The 21417-nt window shown below is 39.9% G+C and overlaps 1 protein-coding gene across 1 annotated transcript; it reads left to right on the forward strand.

Annotated features, from left to right (window-relative positions):
* Positions 1–108: 108 nt before the first annotated feature.
* HMGCR (3-hydroxy-3-methylglutaryl-CoA reductase) lies at positions 109–20709 on the forward strand. Its single transcript, XM_070468555.1, has 20 exons — positions 109–216; positions 4735–4922; positions 5342–5453; positions 5731–5818; positions 7322–7406; positions 8321–8426; positions 11043–11149; positions 11240–11356; positions 11788–11948; positions 12061–12308; positions 12422–12600; positions 13609–13803; positions 14155–14313; positions 14455–14612; positions 15369–15474; positions 17249–17419; positions 17705–17845; positions 17930–18088; positions 18571–18725; positions 18862–20709. Exons 2-20 carry the CDS (start codon positions 4758–4760, stop codon positions 18914–18916), a joined length of 2667 nt encoding a protein of 888 aa, XP_070324656.1. The 5' UTR covers positions 109–216; positions 4735–4757; the 3' UTR covers positions 18917–20709.
* Positions 20710–21417: the final 708 nt, after the last annotated feature.

Here is a 21417-nt window from a genome sequence, read left to right on the forward strand (position 1 = left end):
CGGTTGTTAAGGCGACCGTTCGTGACGTAGGGCCGTCAGGCCGAGCCAGCCCCAGATGATTGGCTAGACGATCGGACGATCCTTCCTTATTGGCCGCGGGGTCGTCCGGTGCCGAGCGTGCGTAGAGCGAAGGTTCCTTCCGCTCCGCGTCTCCGTTGACTGGAGACGGGCGGAGCGCCGGCTCCCGGGAACTGAGACCTCTAGTGAGATCCGGAGGTGAGGAGGGCGGTGGGTGGGAGCGGGCTGGGGTCGTGTAGGTGGAGGTTCTCCAGCTCCGCCCGACCCTGCCGGGAAGGGGCAGCCGGCACCTCCTGCTGATCCGGAGGGGAGCTGAGCGGGAGGTTTTGCCCCGGGTGGCGCCTCGTTCCGGCGGGGACTGCTAGGAGACGTCCTTGAGGCGCAGCTGGCCGAGCGGCCGCCCGCATCCATGCCGGGGAGCCGCGGGACAGGCTAGGCCTACGGGTCGGACGGGGGGCCCGCCTCTTCGGGGCTGCGGTCGCTGTTGATGGGCCGGTGGGGCATCGCCGCGTTCCCTGGCCCTGTCCGAAGCCGGCGGTGCTGGCTGCGCAGTCATGATCGTTGGGGCGACAAGGGTGCCAGGCGGGGTGACCTCGGAGTCCCCTTGATTCGATAAATTCTGGGGAGACTGTGGGGCAGCCCGGCCCGCAGCTCGAGGAAAGGACGCGAGAAAGTCTGTATGGTTCCGTGGTTCACGCCTATGCTTGCTGTTCTTACTGGGTTTACGCCCTGGCGCTGCTGTTCGTCAGCACCTTTCTGTAAAGTGACTGATGAGATCTCTATAAATGCTGCTGACTAGTTCAAAGCTGTGGATCTGCATAGATGCCTCCGGTTATTTCCTGGAGAAACGAGTTGAGAGGATGCGAGAGCCCAAGGTAGAGACTTGCCCAAAGACTTAAACGATTGTTCTTTTGAGAGGCGTCTTCTCCTCGGTGTTGATTGCTGATGTCCTTTAGTCTAAATCCTGTAGGGTTTTCGGAATTATTTGGTTTTGGTAATTTGGCTAGGAGAAACGTACCTTGGAGATTCACAAATAGAACAGTCAATATTTGCGGTAGGAGGAAGTTGATGTACTCCAGCTTAAATGGTCGTTTGAAACTGTTCAGGGATTGAAGACTTGCCTTCTCAGCATCACACAATGTAGAGAATGTATTTTTGTTGATGTTGTTTGCTTGTGGATTGATTTTTCTCTTCATGCAGTGAGAAACAGTTTATGATTTGGAGGTAATGTAGCAAAGACTCAAAGTGTGCTTTAGGGATGGACTGGATTTTGAGGGCCTTCTTGGTGGTTGTGTCTTTTCAATTTGTGATAAAACTTGGCAGTAAAGACACTGAGAGTAATATGAAGGCTAAAAAATATGCGAAGATTAACATTAACATGTGAAACATTAACATGTGAAAACTTCGTGTATGTGGCATGAACATTTCAAGATGAAGTGTGTGCGCTCATATTTCATGTCCTCTTTTTATTGTATGATCTATTTCCTAGGCTATGAATAGGTAACCACATATGTATCAGTAGCTGTTTAGGTTGACCATATGAAGTTGTTGATATTTGAAATTTGACCATTTTTCCCCATACAAAAAATAGCAGTTTCATATGGTTCACTTAATACTTGCCTTTGTTAAACAACTTTGGAGCTCTAGCTTTATAAGTGAATAAAAAGATAAGTGATTTACAAAGAGGCATCATGCCATAGAATTGAGTGTAGAGTCCAGGTTTCCTGATTCCAGTGCAAGAACTCCCCCCCTCCCCAAGATACTGGGTTGAGCAGCAGAATGCTAATCCTTTTGGAATTAAAAATGACTCAGTACAAGACATGGTTCCTGCCCTCAAAGAGAAAAAACATACACAGTAATTAATTTAAGAACAGTGTAAGATAGTATATAATCAAATACTGGAATATATAGCATAGCAAGAGTACTGAGTGGGAGGAAAGAATTAGAATAGGAGGCCAAAGCATCCTTTTCTGCAGTTTGCCACAGTAGGTGGTTTTTGTAGCACATTGGATTAGAGTTTGGGGATTCAATTTAATTTAAATTATCCATTCTTTTGAGTAATCTATGAAATGTTTGCAGCATACTTCTGTCTGTATGGGCAAGGCACACATTGCTTAACTTGATTTTTAAATTTTTTATTATTTTTTTTAACTTGATTTTTTTTAACTAAAATTTATTTTTATTGCAGCATGGCCTAAACACTTTGAATTTGCATGAGCCATCCCTATTCTGCTAGTGCCATTTGCAACTGCTGATGAAGTTGGAGGATTGGATTCCATGCCATTTAAATGCTTTGCATAATCACAGGGATATAGGGAGGTTGCTAGTGGGAAATGAGATGTGTGTGCAATTATGGTGACTTTTGACACACCTTTGTACATTTGGTTACTCATTTTGTGTTTCCGAATAGGTGAGCTTTTCTGTGTTTGGGGATGGTTCATGGGATTCTGTGTCAATCTTTACCTGAATGTTGCAAAGATGACTTTACACCTAGGAAAGAAATGTCCCAGAATTGACAATGTTACCATGAAGCTTTTGAGGGAAAAGATAATGTTCCTAATAATATTGAATAATGCTCAACCTATTTGTGATCAAATTGGGGTGCCTTCTTGCTAGCAGCTCAGATTTTAATTCTGCTGAATTCACTTTCTGATAGTGAAAAATATATTGACTTGATAAGAGAATACTTTTAAGTTGAGAAGGCTTGGAAGAAAGGAGTATTAAAAATTTTGACCTAGTTTTGAAATGTATTTTCAGTTAATTCATCTTCTGGAACATTGATGCTATTAGACTAGTTTACAGGGTTTTGGTCTTTGTTTTTAAATATGAAGAAGTTATGTGATAGAAGGCCAGCATGAAAATCTCGGCTCTCATGAAGTTTTTAGTTGAAATGAAGTAGAGTTCAAATCTAAGAAGTGATTCATATTCTCCAGTATTTCAAGTCCTTGCTAATTTAACAAAAGATATTTTTGTTATTGCTCATTTTCCAGGATAGTATAGAAAATATAACTTTTCTTCCCCACACCCTCCTCCTCCTTAATATGTTCTCTGAATTCAGAGAACTGGGGCCCTTGAAGAGGGGGGAATTATATCCATACCTTAGGGCCCTTTAAAAAAGTCATCGTTTTAGGTCAGGTTCAAGATGTGTCAATAACATGCACGCTACTGTAGCTTAAGAATTTATTTCTAAGTAGCAGGTATTTCTTGAGCAAGTGTTTTTAAGATACATGAGTGCAAGGCACTGGAGGATGAAATGAGGAGTAGAACTCAGGGAGGACGGTTGAAAAAACCTGAAGAGACACAGGCAGATGCATGCCACATTTACATATCTCAGTGCCTGCCAGCCTTTTAAAATTGAGACCCACATTAAGAAATACATGTTATGTCAGAAGCCAGGACATACACTCATATCTATAATTTCATGAAACATAGTGTTCCAGGAAATAATACCTACCCATACCACATGTCTAACCCACAGCTATTTTTTTCTTTTATTTTAAAATGTTTGTTCTGACTCAGAAACTTGTTTTCATGATCTTATTGATGCAGTGAAGGGATTATGACCTGCAGTTTGGAAACCAGGTATCTATATGGTGGTCTGGTGTGGCTGAGGTGTGAGAGGTGACTCTTGGTAATTGTTCTGGTCCCTAAGTGTCTCTGATTTTCTTTTCCCTAATCCTTTAAATAGATTAATCCTTTATTTTCCTTAGTTTGATGCTTTTTTATTTTCTTCTTCCATAAACAGATCACTTGCTTAATTACCCTAAATGAAAGATTCATTTGAATTCTTGTCAGTCAGTGGGCTTAAAATTTAATCCTAATTTTAATTGATTTTAATGGGTGGTTAATATGCTATATCATAAGCATTAATTTTAGTGTAAGAAGGCTTGCAAGTTCCTATATTAGAGATCAATAACTATATTAGATTTTTTAAAAATCAGAATATCAAAATTATTATTATTTAGTCAACAAACATGGATAAGCTTAGTTATGGTAGTCACTAGATCAAAATAACCCAAGTTCTGTTGGAAATTTTTGAATGCCATATATGTCTGCTTTGGCCAGCCAGCCCTATTCTTGTACTGGTCCAGCACTTTTACTAACTTAAAGTCTGGGGAAAGACCTCAGCATTAGGAAGGTTTATTAAACATCATTTTCTAGTGACAGTGTGGCACGTGTTGTATGGAATGGACCGGTCTAGTGGACTCCTGCCCTTGAGGAGCTTTATAAACTCAGATAGTGATTGACAGGAGGACACTGACGTGGTTCGGTATTTACCCTTTGCAGAACTAGAATGTAGAGAGTGAGGAGGGTGCTCACACCGTTTTGTGGCAGGGTAATCAGAAAGTAAATGTGCGTGTTTGTTTCCCACCTCCATTTTCTGCTTTACTGCTCTCCTGCTTGGCTTAGATAATAATTAGGAGCTGAGATATTTATTTGGTTTGATCTTAAATGCTCAAGTTCATACAAGTGGTAAGAAATAGCTGCTTTTAAGCTGTTTGCTAGTGAGTAATAGAGGATTTAAGTATTGTGAATAAAGGAGTAATGAGTCCTCTCATTTGAATTTTGTAATTATTTCCCAGAATTACAAGGAACACTATCAAATAGTATTATCCTTAAGGTACAAGACACCGCATACAAAAGCAGGGTTTTAAAGGTTTTCCTAAAAATACAGTGAGCTGTATATTAAGTGTTCATACTTGGTACTCCTTCCAGGATCCAAGGATTCTGTAGCTACAATGTTGTCAAGACTTTTCCGAATGCATGGCCTCTTTGTGGCGTCCCATCCCTGGGAAGTCATAGTGGGGACAGTGACGCTGACCATCTGCATGATGTCCATGAACATGTTTACTGGCAACAATAAGATCTGTGGCTGGAATTATGAATGTCCGAAGTTTGAAGAGGTTTGTGAGATTAATCTGATTGTTGACTCAATTACATTTTAAATTTCTCCTTTTAGAGACCATATAATCAAAAAAACTTACGAGTAAAATTTTTATTTCAGTATTCATAACTTACCTCAAAGTTTCATTTACCTATATTTACTTGTATTTACTTATACAGATTACTTTCTTTTTGCTTTTGGTATAGAAATGAGTGTAATTGACTTTACCTGAGAAATCTAGCTTTCCTAAGTAACTTAACAGTAAAAAATGATTGACTTAAACATTGGATGTTTAAAAATTGGGAGTTAATATTTTATTTGTATTTTAATATTTTATTTTACTTGTGCCTGCATTATCATGATGATACATAAACTAATGATGCCATACAAAATAAAAATTCTTATTTTTGATTTGGACTTTTCTATTTCTCCCAATAGGACGTTTTGAGCAGCGACATCATAATTCTGACAATCACACGATGCATAGCAATATTGTATATTTACTTCCAGTTCCAGAATTTACGCCAGCTTGGATCAAAATATATTTTGGGTAATAATTTACACATGAACCTTTTCGTGTGCTATCAATGTTTTATTCCCTGTGGAAATTTACCTGCTTAGATCACACAGGTGGAAATGTGTTTGGTGCTTAACGTGTGCTGCATGTATGCAGTAGTTTCATTTCTTTTCATTCGTTAGACATTCTGCGATTTGAGACCTTAATAATCTGGAGAAAATAATATTTCCTTCAGAATATTGTAGGACGTATGTTATTTGTGTGTAATAAGGGTGAAATTTTTTCAGTTTGTTGAATTTTGTCATTATAGGTATTGCTGGACTCTTCACAATTTTCTCCAGTTTCGTATTCAGTACAGTTGTCATTCATTTCTTAGATAAAGAATTGACAGGTTTGAAGTAAGTATTTAAAGCATAAATATACTTTCTTCCAAAATATATTGTTAAGAACTTTTCTTCTCCATGTTATAAAGCATTGTAATATTTAAAGTGGCGAAAGTTTATGGAAAATAAGGGGAAATTTTTCATTAAATCAGTTAGCTAATACCTGTTAATGTTTCGCTGTGTTTCGTTTCCCATTTTTTTATGCTTAAAGAAAACTTCTGAGACCATGTTCTATATACTGCTTTATAACTCATGCTTATGAAAAGTTATAAACATCTTTGCATGTCCTTAACAGCTAGCTATCGAGTATTTTCCTATGTGAATGTATTGTAGTTTATTTACTTAATCCTCTGAGTTGGATTTTTAGTTTATTTAATTTCTCCCATTAATGACAATACTGTGATAAATGTCTTTGTAGCAAATTTTTGTTCTTATTTTCCTAGGATACATCCGTAGGAGTGAAACAGTGGCTATGCAGGTCTTTAGGGCTTTTAAGGGTCATTATTGCCAACTTAACTCTTCAGTTGTTTAGTTTATCCTTCCATAGACAGTATTATAATTAGTGAGAAAAGAATTGCATACAGTATACTGGTTTTCCCTACTACCTGAAAATACAGCTCTCCTATGAAACCTTTTGTAAGTGAAGAAGCAATTACCTTAGAACACATCTTCCTAATGGATGCACAGAGTGTGTATCTTTGAACTCAGTCATGTTCGACTCTTTGTGACCCTGTGGACTGTAGCCCTCCAGGCTCCTCTGTGCATAGGAATTCCCAGGCAAGAATACTGGAGTGGGTTTCCATTTCTTCCTGCAGGGGATCTTCCCCACCCAGGGATTGAACCCAGGTTTCTTGCGTCTCCTGTGAGGCAGGTGCATTCTTCCCCGCTGAGCCATGGGGAAGCTCTGGATGCACACAACAAGTCGTGATGCAGCACAGATGTGCTTCCGAGCTGTGAGCTTGGCGCTACGACGCCGAGCACAGATCCTGGGCAGTGCCACTCTGCTCCGGTGCCATGGCCTCTGTGCGGCTCCCTGCAAAGCAGACACTGCATGCTGTTTTCACTTCTCACCTTGTTTTTGTAAGAGTGAAAACCCTCTTTGAATTTCTTATGGTTAGCAAAAATGAGTACTGTGTAGGTCTTTCATAAAAGTGAAGTGGAATAAAGTGAACTTTTGACAAGTGGGGGGGTACCTGTATTCCACTGTTTTCCCCCATACTAATTCACAAGAATGCATGCTGTTTTGCTATAAAATTATCAAAAGGTGTTTCTGTGTAAGTGTATTTACATTTTTAACATTAAAAATCTAATTAACATTAACATTAAAAATTTAACATTAAAAATCTTCTTAAATAGTTTGACTCATAAATTTAGCTTTGAGGTTGTCAGAGGAGTATAGGGTATACCTCTTGGTCTGCAAAAGGTACACCAGGTGAAAGTTTTGTTTTAGGAAGGGATTTTTAGTGATATTTTTGCTTCTGTTAAATATACCTGATCACATTGTTTTTTTCCCCCCAGTGAAGCTTTGCCCTTTTTCCTGCTGCTGATCGACCTTTCCAGAGCAAGTGCGTTGGCCAAGTTTGCTCTCAGTTCTAACTCACAGGTATTGTTGATGAGACATGAATGCAGGCGGTATTCTTTTCTCTCAGGCTGTTTACATTAATAGGAAAGATTAATAGAAAAATCTTGGACTTTTTCGCAGTCCATGATTCAGGAGTTGCATATAATTTTGTCCAATCTTAAGACTGGTCTTCTTAGGTACCCTAGGAACTGTCCCATTTATTTGCCAACTCAATTGTAATTCCACAGCTTCTAAAATTTGGAATTTTCTCCATTTTCCTTTTTGAAGGTGTCAGAACATAAGGTATTATGTCTTTTGGATAAATTAGAGTATCTACCTATTGAAACGTATTAGAGAACAGACAGGATCTAAGGGAAGAATCTCAGGGTAGATTGATTTCTGAACCCCTTGAATTAACACTAGCATTATTTCATTGTAAGTTTCATCTTGGTGTTCATTAGTCACTTTAAAGAATGTTAACATTTTTAGTAATACTGAGTATAAAAGATCATGTACTTCTGCCCTGAGTATGTATTTTATGAATATTTATGATCATTCGAGCATTTTGACAAGGATATTTAAGTTTCATAATACTTACATGATCTCAAAAAATTTTAAACTAAGAACTTGTGTCAGTGAGTGGTAGCCAAAATATAAAATGATGTAGGAATTTATGTGGGATATAAATGGCAGGACTAATATACTACCTCAAAGGAATCTTCCTAAGAAATAACTAATTCAGTGGGTGGGGAACGCAGAGCAGTGTACATATTCTTTTTTTAGACCTTTATATTATATTATTATTATTCTTTATATCTGGAATGCCTGTTAGTCTTATCATATTGTATTTTTTTCTTAATATAGTAAATTCAATTTAGTAAAATCCCGGGGATGCTCTAAAAGTTTTTAAAGTTACCTCCTACCTTCTCCTCATTTGCTATGTTTGTCTGTTTTAGGATGAAGTGAGGGAGAACATTGCTCGTGGGATGGCAGTTTTAGGTCCCACCTTCACCCTGGATGCTCTTGTAGAATGTCTTGTGATTGGAGTTGGTACCATGTCAGGTTTGTAAACAATTTTTAATATACTTTAAAATTAATTTGTAGAAGAGAGAGAGGAACACATTATATTGTGTTAGTTATTCTTAAAGTCTGACTTAAAAGTCTGACATTACAAAAATTAAAAAATATTTAATTGTATGATATGTAGATATATCTTATCTGACCTTTTGCGTGTCTGCTTTAGTGAAAACTGAGCAGGTTACTGATTTATTTTTGCTCTTACTATCTCGGCATCTTGTCTGGTGCTCCACTTTTTTGATGACTTTAAGATGTTTTTGTTTGGTTTTTAATCAAGATTGTGTTCTAGGCTCATTTAGAAAGCCATCTTCCAGCCCCTGATGTCATCTGGACTGACTTAATGACTTGGTTCATTTTGTTTTAACTGTCATGTAGGAGACAATGCAAAAGTTGGGAGTTGGGCAGATCTAAGTTGGGTCCACCTAACAGAATGGTTAGGAAAATTTAAGCAGTATGCAGTACATCTTAGCACTGAGCCAGCATTGACCCTAAAATACATGTTTATTCATCCTTAATTGGATAGTAGAGAACTAGATGTTAAACATCAAACATAGGACTCCATTATATAGGACAGAAATTATGGCCTCATGGAAATTTGCCAGAAAGAATATATCATGCTGTTGTCATGATTTCCTAATCATTGAGACTAGACTTTTTGGCTTTCTCATGAGGGCCACACTTGGCTAACTGCTCTTCTACTGTATTTCCCAGTGCCTTGGTGCCCTCAATAAGGGACTTTATTCTTTCAGAAGTAAATCAACTTTTAAGAGAGTAGTTAGTTGTCATTATTAGCTGAGATCTGTTCACTAGATTGTGTATAAGTATATATAATGTTTCTTCTAACTTTCGGAGGGTAAATTTATTATTTATTCATTTATTTAATCTATCACTCAAAACTTATTCAGCAAAGAATATTTTTTTAAAAAGTTTTAAAATGTATATTTCTTAAAATTTACTTTTTTGGGGTATAGTTTTAAGTTTTGACAAAGATGTAGTCATGTAACTGCCACCACAGTCAAGAAAACATTTTTGACCAGGTGAAAATATAACTATGTGATTTTATTCAAGCAGAACAGTATATAAGAAGATGAGAGGAACTGGTAGTGGGCTGTGAAACCAGGGATTATTCATTTGAAAACGATGTGGAAAGCAGTGGAAACTGATATGGGAAGTAGGGCAATGACTTTGGTCAGGATAAGGCATATGGATGAAGGAAGTGATTCAATTTGATGTTGGAAAAGCCAGCAAGGAGGCATTTACAGCCATATAGAGATGGGAAATAAGTGATTTGGCTTAGAGTAGAATAAAAGGACAGATTTAATACCTATTAACAAGGAAGTAACCCTTGGGAAAGTCAGTGAAAAAGAAACAAGTCTACTTCTTGGAAGAATATAGTGCTGTCCACGCGTAACACAGTGGCACATGGCCCTGGGCCAGAGTGAGGAAGGATGCCTGCAGGACCTGTGACGACACCAGTGGCTACTGCTGTACAGAGGGAAAGAATGGACAGCCGGGGGTTAGAGCACTGGGCAAGGATGGTTTCATAGTCTCAAGTTTGAAAAGAAAGTTCTGTTTGGCTATTTAAATGTAGATTGTTCATAATGCTTTTGTCATTGTAATTTTGCATTCTCTTGAATTTCTGCCTTGAGAGTAATAGCTATAGAATTTTTAGGAAATACAGTATATGCTTTTTTCTTTCATTTAGTCCAATGATCTAATACAATTCAGAAAATAAAACCCAATGTTGAATTTTTTTAAGTTTTGTATTACTCTAGTTAGCAGTTTTTATGGGAGAAGGGGATCAATTTTTATGTTTTCAAAACCTTTTTATTTTTAATATGAATAGCATCAGAAATATGTTTTATGTTTTATATTCAAGTTTATTTGTAAAGCGAGGGAGTACGATTTGATATTCTAATCTTTTCCTAGCTCTGTTCCCTTCTATTTGAGAAGATTACCAAATGACACCTGAAACATTCGTTAATTTTGGATGTTGGATTGCCTTTCTGTGTTACATCATGTTTCAAAGAGATCAATGAAATGAACTGAAATTTTAAGACTGTCAGTAGATACCACAGAGGTTGTGTTGAAATGACAGTTGCGTAGTGCACATAAAATATTGATTATGATACTGTATCAAGAATGACATAACAGGCAGTGTGTTTTACAAAAAGTCCTTGGTCCGAAGGTGAATTGGTTCTGTGGTGATGAATGGGATCGGACTAGCAGGATAACGGGGTGGAAGGTGTTTGCCCCATTAGAGTTCTGTCCCTGATATATATCCTATCTCAAAACAGAGTATGGTCACCCAGTCTGGTAAAACGGGTGACCGGGTGGCATTAAGCACTGCCGTGCCCAGCGCTGTGCCTTCGGGGGCGTGGGGGGGACGGGGTCTCTGCCCTCAGGGCGGCCGCCCCTGTGCCCTGGGGCTTCCCAGCACGTCCGAGCTCCTGACCGCCTTTTCCAGTAGGTGGCAAGGAGCGTCGTATGCCAGTATCTCACGCATTTGTCTACCTGTAGGAGGAGCCTTGTGATGCCGGCAGCCCCAGAAATACAATCCTACCTACTCCCTCGTTCACGCTTTCCTTTTCCTCTAACCAGGGGTGCGTCAGCTCGAAATCATGTGCTGCTTTGGCTGCATGTCGGTTCTCGCCAACTACTTTGTGTTCATGACTTTCTTCCCAGCTTGTGTGTCCTTGGTTCTAGAGGTAAGAACTGTTCTTACTTACGGCACTATAAAAGAGGGTTTATCATTAGACAGTCGGCAACTTCTAACATAACACTGACTTCCTTCGTAGCTTTCTCGGGAAAGTCGCGAGGGCCGTCCAATCTGGCAGCTCAGCCATTTTGCCCGAGTCTTAGAAGAAGAAGAAAATAAGCCAAATCCTGTTACTCAGAGGGTTAAGATGATTATGGTAATTACATAGATTTCCTCTCCTCTCATTATCTTTGGTTCCAATATCATATTCTGCTTTTCAGGGTTTTTTTGCCTTTCTTCTTGTCTTTCTACAGTTTTTGGCTTTTTCACTGATATTCCTCTTCCTTTTTTTTCCCCCTCTTATCTTTTTCCTCATTCCTTATGAGATCTCTGGTCTTCTCTGTGCTTTAAATGGATTTTTCAAATCCTTCCACTTTCTCTTTGCTTAAAACTCTGTTCTTTTGGGGGAATGTTCTCAGCCTTTCCCTGGGTCATCCCTTTGCTCAGTTATGTAGCAAACCTGGGGCTTTCTTTACCTGGTGAGGGAGGGTGTGGGAGGAAGACGGTGTTTGGTTATCCACTTGCAAAATGTGAGTTTAGGCTCCATTGACATGTAGAGGGTACATGGTTTTAAAATTTTTATTTCAGTCTCTAGGCTTGGTTCTTGTTCACGCTCACAGTCGCTGGATAGCTGATCCTTCTCCTCAAAACAGTACAGCAGACAATTCTAAGGTTTCTTTAGGATTGGATGAAAATGTGTCCAAGAGAATCGAACCAAGTGTTTCCCTCTGGCAGTTTTATCTCTCTAAGTAAGTTCCCTGAGCCCTACTTTGAATCACAGCACTCTATGCTTCTGACAGTTTAGGTTATGCCTTTTTAATTTCTGAGTAATAACATTTTAATTTGCTTTCTTTTATTTAGAATGATCAGCATGGATATTGAACAAGTTATTACCCTAAGTTTAGCTCTCCTTCTGGCTGTCAAGTATATCTTCTTTGAACAAGCAGAGACAGAATCTACACTCTCGTTAAAAAATCCTATCACATCTCCTGTAGTAACCCAAAAAAAAGTCACAGATGATTGTTGTAGACGTGACCCTGTATTGGTCAGAAATGACCAGAAATTCCATGCAATGGAGGAGGAAGCCAGGAAAAACAGAGAAAGAAAAGGTGATTTCTTATTCTCTTCATTTTCCGTTCTTCCAGTGTTGATTTGTCAAGAAGTTGAGTCTTTTTTAAAGCACAATTTCAGCGTCTGAGATTTCTTTTGATCTCTTGAACAGTTGAGGTTATAAAACCCTTAGTGGCAGAAAATGACACCTCAAACAGAGCTACATTTGTGGTGGGTAACTCCTCCTTACTCGATACTTCCCTGGAACTAGAGACACAGGAACCTGAAGTTGAACTTCCCACGGAGCCTCGGCCTAATGAAGAATGTCTACAGATTCTTGAGAATGCAGAGGTGAGAAAATAGACTCAAGCTTGTTTCTTAAGGAGTTTTTTATTAAAGGAAGGAAGGAAGTTACAGCCTCTGAGTACCTGTAAGTTCTCAGCACAGTGTTAGATGATTTACAGGTCCTGGTCTCATTATTTATCCCCTGCAACCTTGTAAAATAAGTATAGTTTTCTCCATTTTTCAGATGAGAAAATGTTGACTCTAGGAGGGTTAATTAAATATGTCCCAAAGTAAAACTGAAAATGGTAAAGCTGGGATCAGGAGTCCAAGGTTTACTGACTGAAGACCCAGTGCCCTTTCTGCTATCATTTGATCAAGAGAGGAACAACTGCAGTATTCTGTGTGTTAAGGCCTAGGAAAGCTCCAGCGCAGAAATGAGCTTCAGAGGAAGAGGAGAGGTCTGAGGGCTTTTTGTTTGTTTTTGCGTTTTTTTAAGTAAGCTTGATGCTCCTGAGGATGCTTGTTATCTTTCTAATGTTTGAACAGGATGTCCTGCTGACAGTCCCTGTTTGACTTAGGGGTTTAGCATGACTGTTACGTTCCATTCCTATCTGCTTACTCTGATTCATTCCGAATTTATGTGCATGTGAGTGAGAGTAGATTTTGTGTCTTTATCACTTTCCCTCGTTCTTTTTAATATGTGTACCAGTATCTCAACTGCCATGCTACATACAAAACTTCTGGGGTGGGTGTCAGAATCTTAATTATGAAATTCCCCCCCCCGCCATGTATGTCACTTGCAAAATTTAGTGTTTTGGCTTAACATTTTGTTTAGCTTTTGCATTTTTATAGAGAATTTTTATTTTGATGTTCTCATTTCTACTCAAATCATCTCCTTCTTTAGAACTTCAAATTCCTTTGGGTTCTCAAAGTACTTGTATTTTAGTTCTGCAGAGAGCCCTGTTTGTATAACGTAGTCTATTTATTATGAATAGTATGAAGTATGATTCTTCCAGGTCTATTTTCATTTCCCTCTATCAACCACTTTCCATTTTTTTTTTTCCATTTCTTTAGAAAGGTGCAAAATTCCTTAGTGATGCTGAGATCATCCAGTTGGTCAATGCAAAGCATATCCCAGCTTACAAATTGGAAACTCTGATGGAGACCCATGAACGAGGTGTATCTATTCGCCGACAGCTACTTTCCAAAAAACTTCCAGAGCCTTCTTCTCTCCAGTATCTCCCTTACAGGGACTATAATTACTCCTTGGTATGTTATTTTCTTTATTTGAGCAGCTTTGCTTTATAGCTTTAGTCTTTCGGTCTTCTTCTTGATTCGTCTTTTAAACTTTCATAGCTTTATGAAACATTTTCCTTTTGAATTCATTTTACTGTAATTTTGTGTTCTACTTATGGTATAGATCATCAAAATTCAAAAATACTTTCCCTGTTATTTACAGTCATTACTCAAGAGTTTAGTGTTTTCAAAACTTTTAAAGAGTAAATAAAAAAACTGATTGAAAAAATACACTAAAGGATTAAGTTTGAAGGAAGTTACTAATGACAGGGGCTGGGTATTTGGAATATAGATTTTTACTTGGTGCCTGACTTTACCTTTTAGGTGATGGGAGCTTGCTGTGAGAATGTTATTGGATACATGCCCATCCCTGTTGGAGTGGCAGGACCTCTGTGCTTGGATGGAAAAGAATTTCAGGTTCCAATGGCAACGACAGAAGGCTGTCTTGTGGCCAGCACTAATAGAGGCTGCAGAGCAATAGGCGTAAGTAGGCATCTATGTGTCTGCCTCTCAAGATGCTCTCCAGACAGTGAGCTGAGATTTGGGGACAGTCAAGGAGACCTTTTGGGACAAGGAGAATGGTTTTCAGGATTAATGTCTGCTCCTGTCACACCCTCTGGATAGCTTGGTGGAGGTGCCAGCAGCCGAGTCCTTGCAGACGGGATGACTCGTGGCCCAGTGGTGCGTTTTCCCCGTGCCTGTGACTCTGCCGAAGTGAAGGGCTGGCTTGAGACACCAGAAGGGTTCACAGTGATGAAGGAAGCATTCGACAGCACCAGCAGGTGTGTGGGGGCTGGGGGAGAAGGGGCTTCTGTGTGCATTCACATTTATTTCAGAGCCAGTGCCATACTTAGGATGGCTAAATGTAACTGTGAACATATTGCCTTCTTAAGATGATGTAACGAAACATCAATTTTAAATCCATGCTTTCAGAATAGTGATGTTAATTCTTGGCTGGGATGGAGTGGGTGGGGTGGGGTGGGGTGGGCAGAGCAGAATATTGATTTCAGTGAATATCTACATAGAGGTTAATTAGAAAAAATAGTGTGAGCTAGTAAGTTTGTATGTTGGATTTACAAGGCTCATTTTGATTAGGCTATTACTTTGCCCTCGAAGAGTTATGATCTAAAATTGCCCTAGGGCAGGATTGCCTGAGAAGAAGATTTTCCAAGCAGGGTAGAGGTAAATAAATTAGTGTAGTAGATTTACTTTGATTACAGGAAGTTAAATTGATAAGGATAGTCAATATAAATGATAACCCCAAGTATAGTTCAAGCTTTTATGCTTGTTTTTATTAAGAACTTTTAAAGTTTGTCATGAAATGACTTTTTGCACCCCTTCCTTCTTGTAACATGTAAGAATGAGATACAGCTGAAGCAGCATTCTAATAGAATGTTTAATTGAAGAAGAAAAGACTTTTAATATGTAGTCTCCATGAGTTTTCTCTTAAGTATAAAATGAACCAACTAAGCTAGACTTTAGGATAATGTCCATTTTCTTAAAAAAGTAAAAAAAGTCTTTGCTTCTTTTGTTTAAAGGTTTGCACGTCTGCAGAAACTGCACATGAGTGTGGCCGGTCGCAACCTTTACATCCGTTTCCAGTCCAGGTCAGGTGATGCCATGGGGATGAACATGATTTCAAAGGTGAGCATGGATGCACTGTAACAGACTTTGCTGGAGTGATTATCCCTGAAGAGGGGAGCAGACTCACTCTTTATCCCCTACTATATTTTTGAATTTTATGCCCTGTGCACATACTACTTACTCAAGGAGTTAATTGATTGAAAGATTTGTATTGAAAGGTCAGTATTGATACATGTAGGTCATGTTATATAAATCAGGCATTTATTGGTTGGTATTGTTCATATTTGAGATATTTAATCTGGACTTAGCATTGTGCATGTTCTGGGTCTACAATGAAGGGCCAGGAGGAATCTGGGGATTAGTGCTTCAAAACTTTGTCCTGTAAACTGAAAGATGACTTATTCTAGAGACTTCAAAACATATGTTTAGAAAGCCAAGTTCACGTGTGTGTAGTTCCTTTAATTATCTCCTTATAAGAAGATTGTGTATAGCTCATCTTTTTTCTACTAATATTTGTTATTTATCAGATAGAAATGTAAAATTTTAAAGTCAAGTAGTTAGGCTAATTGTGCTTTCCCAGTTATAAACACTATTCAGAAAGAGAATATAGTGACTAAATACATATGCTTTAAAAATTTCCAGTAAATAGCAGTTCCTGAAGAAAAAATTACAAATAGAATTACTTTGACCCAGCAGTTCCACTTCTGGGTAGACACCCAAAAGAATTGAAAGCAGAGTCTCAAAAAGACGTGGTATAGCCACGTTCATAGCAGCGTTCACTGTTGCTGAAGAAGCCCAGATGTCCACCCACAGATAGAGTGTGGGAGGCACATCAGTGGAATGTTATTCAGTCCTAAAAAGAAAGCAGAAAGAAAGAGAAGAAAGAGAAGTCGCTCAGTCGTGTTTGACTCTGTGCGACCCCATGGACTGTAGCCTGCCTGGCTCCTTCATCCGTGGGATTCTCCAGGCGAGAATACTGGAATGGGCTGCCATTTCCTTCTCTGGTGGATCATCCCAGGGATCTAACCTGGGTCTCCCGCATTGCCGGCAGATGCTTTACCGTCTGAGCCACCAGGGAATCCCAGGAAAGAAAGCTGCCATGTGCTAACTGTGCGTGGGCCTGGAGGGTCAGCACTCCGCGAGAGGGCCCGGTCACATAGAAGTGCACGTGATTCCCCTGAAGAGTTAGCTCGGTTAGTTAAGTCCACAGGAGCAGAAGGAAGGCTGGTTGCCAGTGGGTGCAGGGAGTGAGGAGATGGTTAATGTGCATAGTTTGTGGAGACTGCTGACACAGCAATGCGAAGGTTCTTACCAATACTGAACTGTACACTAGAAAATAGTCAGGATGGCACATTCTGTACTGTGTATTTTACCACAGGTAAAAAAAATTTTTAATTGGGTTTTTGAAGTATGAGTTAATTGAATTGATTTAACTTGATTAGAAGTCCTTGGAAGCCTTGTTATATTCTATGTAAATCCACATTCCATTTACAAGACTTAGTTTAATGTTTGAGTTCTCTTTGCTGGCTTTGGTAACTTGGGCTTGTAGGTAACAATTAAATAACTAGAAAAGTGGATTTATGACACATTGGTTATGGATTGGGGTCCTCACCCCCAGTGACACGAATATAGTATTCTCATTATATCCTCATCATACAGTTCATCAGTGACTACAAAGAACTTCATTTCCATATCAAAAAAATTAGGAAAAGATTGTCATTATAGTTATTGTATTTAGAAGTGTATTATTAGATACAAAAAAAGCCTCCAATTCATAAATAATTTTGTGTGTTTTAATGTAGTTTTTCTTTTGTTTTCTTTCTTTGGCTAATAGGGTACAGAGAAAGCACTTTCCAAACTTCAGGAGTATTTCCCCGAAATGCAGATCCTGGCAGTCAGTGGTAACTATTGTACGGACAAGAAACCTGCGGCTATCAACTGGATAGAGGGACGAGGAAAGTCTGTGGTCTGTGAAGCTGTTATTCCAGCCAAGGTTGTCAGAGAAGTGAGTGGATGACGAGTTTATTTTGTTAATCTTTCACTGGATTACAGAATTGGGAAGAGAAATACTCACATTCTAAGTAAACTTGAACATATAGGTGTATGTTTTATTTTCAACATGACTGCTTCATTCACAGACCAAACGTTACTGCTAGTTTCTCTTGAGGTCAGGGCTTACATGGGGCCGCATCTACACTCCCTTGTTTTCTGGAGGCACTGAAAGTAGATCTGGTAATCCATTCCTCATCTTTGGGGGAAGACGTAAAATGTGCACAACTCTGTGTCCTAGGTATTAAAGACTACAACAGAGGCTATGATTGAGGTCAACATTAATAAAAACCTGGTGGGCTCTGCCATGGCTGGGAGCATCGGCGGCTACAATGCCCACGCAGCAAACATCGTAACTGCCATCTACATTGCCTGTGGACAGGTGAGGGCTCCAGTCTCCACCTTTCTTGTCTTTTGTTGTTCTAAAGAAAGAGAAGTTTTATATTTTTACTTTTTTCTTTTTCAGGATGCAGCACAGAATGTTGGTAGTTCGAACTGTATTACTTTAATGGAAGCAAGCGGTCCCACGAATGAAGACCTGTATATCAGCTGCACCATGCCATCTATAGAAATAGGAACCGTGGGTGGGGGGACCAACTTGCTCCCTCAGCAGGCCTGCCTGCAGGTGAGACATGTGGGGACACCGCCTACAGTCGCCCCGAGCCCGGTTCTGACTCGTTGAGGTCCTCTGTGTTGCTGCCTGATAGCACATGTCACTCCCCTCTCATTTCAGCGGTGTTTTCATTCGTTTCCCGCCAGTCTAACCCAGTGTGGATAAGTGCGCCACTAGCCAGGCCAGGGGTGTTAGGGTCACTGTAGTGTACCCGCCGTACACTGGCTGGCAGATTTTGAAAATGTAGCACACCCTGTGGAGCCTGGTTCTGTTCTAACGCTGCTGTTGTCGCTGGGTTGCTCAGGCGTGTCTGACTCTGCAGCCGCACGACTGCAACACGCCAGGCTTCCCTGTCTTCCTCTTATCTCCCAGAGCTTGCTCAAACTCATGTCCACTGAGTTGGTGACCTAGTTGCCCTCGTTTTAGTTGGTTGAGTAGGAAGTTGTTGCCATGACTGGGAGGTTGAGTCCTGCTGTGTCTGTCCCTGGCTGCAGATGCTAGGCGTCCAAGGAGCGTGCAGAGACAACCCTGGGGAAAATGCCCGGCAGCTTGCCCGAATCGTGTGCGGCACGGTGATGGCTGGGGAGCTGTCTCTGATGGCAGCACTGGCAGCAGGTCATCTGGTCAGAAGTCACATGATTCACAACAGGTAAGACTTACAGATTCGTTTCATATATTTTCCCTGTGGTTAAAATATGCAGTATAAAAACCTACCTGTCAGATAACAAGTCCCTGCTTATCATTTTGCATTCCTGATATTTTGCATATCTCCTTTTCTGCCTTAGGTCAAAGATAAATTTGCAAGACCTCCAAGGAACTTGCAGTAAGAAGGCAGCTTGAACAGCCTGACCGTTCAGAACTAAAAAACGGGTGTTGGGTTCTAAAGGACTAACATAAAATATGTGAATTAAAAAACTCAATGCAGTGTCGTGTTGAGAATGAATAGACATGATCAGTGAGACGACTGCTTGGTTTTTGGCTCTTTTAGAATGATTGAGGTTCTTCTTTCCATGCAGAGTTCTCAGATCTGAAAACAGTTTACGTGCTTTACATGCTGTGTCCTCTGCCAAGATCTCAACATGGATATTATGCCTTTATAGCATCACAGATGGTAATCTACAGCACACTTCTGAAGGAGAATACAGCTGGAAAAAAAACACAAAACTGTTTTCTCTTCATGGAACTCATGGAGAACAGTGTGAGATTGAACCCTCCTCTTGTCCACACCCGCCTGGCCCCAACCCTGGGTTGAAAATGGATTTTTAAATTATATTGTAGCTGACAAAACTCCTGATTTCATAGTTAATTTATTAAGTCCGGGTTGTAGACCTTTAAGAAATAAGAGCTAAGTTTATTTTTTGTAAACTAATACTTCATTTGGTGCTGGTCTGTTTTGATTTTGGGGGATAGCCAACATAATTCTTCAGAAGGGGATCTGCTTTCTTCAAAGGAAGAATTACTCTTATTCCCAGATTACAGAATAATGTGCTAAGCAGTGCTAAACAGTTCTCTTTCAAGATAACAAATCACTGCGTTTATTTCTGCAGGCTATTTGTTCAGAGAGGACTCTTGTCTAAATATAAATGTTTGTCTAGATTGATTATAACATCTTTCAGTATATAAGGCTTTAAGAAGCAGAGTTTTGTGCTCTTTATTAAAGATACAAGAGCTCTTAATATTGCTTAGACAAAGGTGACTATTTATCAATGACATACAAGTCTGTGACCTCTCTCAGAACTCAGAGGGTGGAAAAGGACAGGTTTGGAAGAAAATTTACCATTTCTTGAAGCCAACTTAAAATATTTCTTAAGAGACATCAATTTATTTAGCTGAAAAATCTAGATAGTTTTTTGTAAAGAACTGTACCAAATCTGTATATGTTGTAATAAAGTTTCTTGTGCTAGGAGTTTATTGAAAGTGTTCAAGAAATAAATAAAAATCAACTGATATTCTGGTAAAATACTCTTAAGCTTGGGCCAGAGCAGACAGTTTTCTTTAATGTTGTCCAGGAAACCCTGGCTTGCTTGTTGAGCCTAATGAAGGGGAGAGTCCTCTTTCAGAGCCAGTGAAGGCACCGCGTGAATGGCCTTGGAGGGAGTGTCCCTTGTCCTGTGGCCAGGAGGTTGGTGACTGAAAGGTTCACATGGGGCTCTTTGATGGGACCTACAAAAGCTTCCTCAGGGGGTCAGCAGAGTTGTCGAATCTTAATTTTTTTTTAATGTATAACTTTTGTATAAATAATAAAGAATTCCTTATTTTGTATTACATCAAATGCTTCAAGTGTTGGTCTTGGAAAGCTGGAGGCTCATGCGGAAGATGGACTTTGAGAACCATTCCCGTCATGCCATGGCAGCATGGGGAGCTGGAGTGGTGGTGTCTGCTTTATTGTTGGGAAGACTGACATTTTCTGTTGTATGTAAAAGTTTAAATTGTTTCTGTTGTGACTTTTCAGCCAGTGACTTCTTTATCTGAATTTTTTATGGAGGTGACAGTGAAAAATATTTTGGGTCCTCATTTTGGTGACTGTAACCCATATCATCTTGCTAAACTGATGTTTTGTACAATTACTAAATTGTATACATTTTGTTATACTTTTTCCCCCCAGTTCCAGTAAATTATGAAAAGGAAGTTAATACTGATAAGTGTAAGCAGTAACTATTTTTTTGTTTGGATTAACTATAGGCCTGTCTGGGATTTAGAAGGCTTTAAAGTGTTGTCAGTGAGGTACCTCTAATGTGAATTGGTGTCCCAAGACCATTTATCATTCTCCATAATCTTCTCCAACTTTACAGGAGCGGCAAGCCAGTTTAATACGTGCATTAAGCCTATCTTCCTTACACTTTGAATTGTTCAGATTTATCCTCTCAGCTGGACTACTTTTGGGTATGAGGGGTGTGATGCTTAGCTGAGAGGGAGAAGCCATGAAGACTGGACAGCCGAAACCAAACGGCCATCGCGTGAGCGCACACAAGCTGCCCCGCTGAGTCAGCGTAATGCAGCTGAGGCGGGCCTCCTCAGACACTGATCCTGTTTACTCACGATCTCTGACTTCACACATACATGCTACACACACACATGCACTTGCGCACACGCACACACGCACAGACACACTCAGCGTAACGCAGCTGAGGCGGGCCTCCTCAGACGCTGACTCCTGTTCACTCACGATCTCTGTCAGATGCTGATCCCGTTTACTCACGATCTCTGGCTTCACACATACATGCTACACACACACACACACAGCCCTGCTGAGGCGGGTCTCCTCAGACACTGACTCCTGTTCACTCACGATCTCTGTCAGACGCTGATCCCGTTTACTCACGATCTCTGACTTCACACAT

Source organism: Odocoileus virginianus, chromosome 6 (assembly GCF_023699985.2).
Source record: "Odocoileus virginianus isolate 20LAN1187 ecotype Illinois chromosome 6, Ovbor_1.2, whole genome shotgun sequence".
Classification (NCBI taxonomy): domain Eukaryota; kingdom Metazoa; phylum Chordata; class Mammalia; order Artiodactyla; family Cervidae; genus Odocoileus; species Odocoileus virginianus.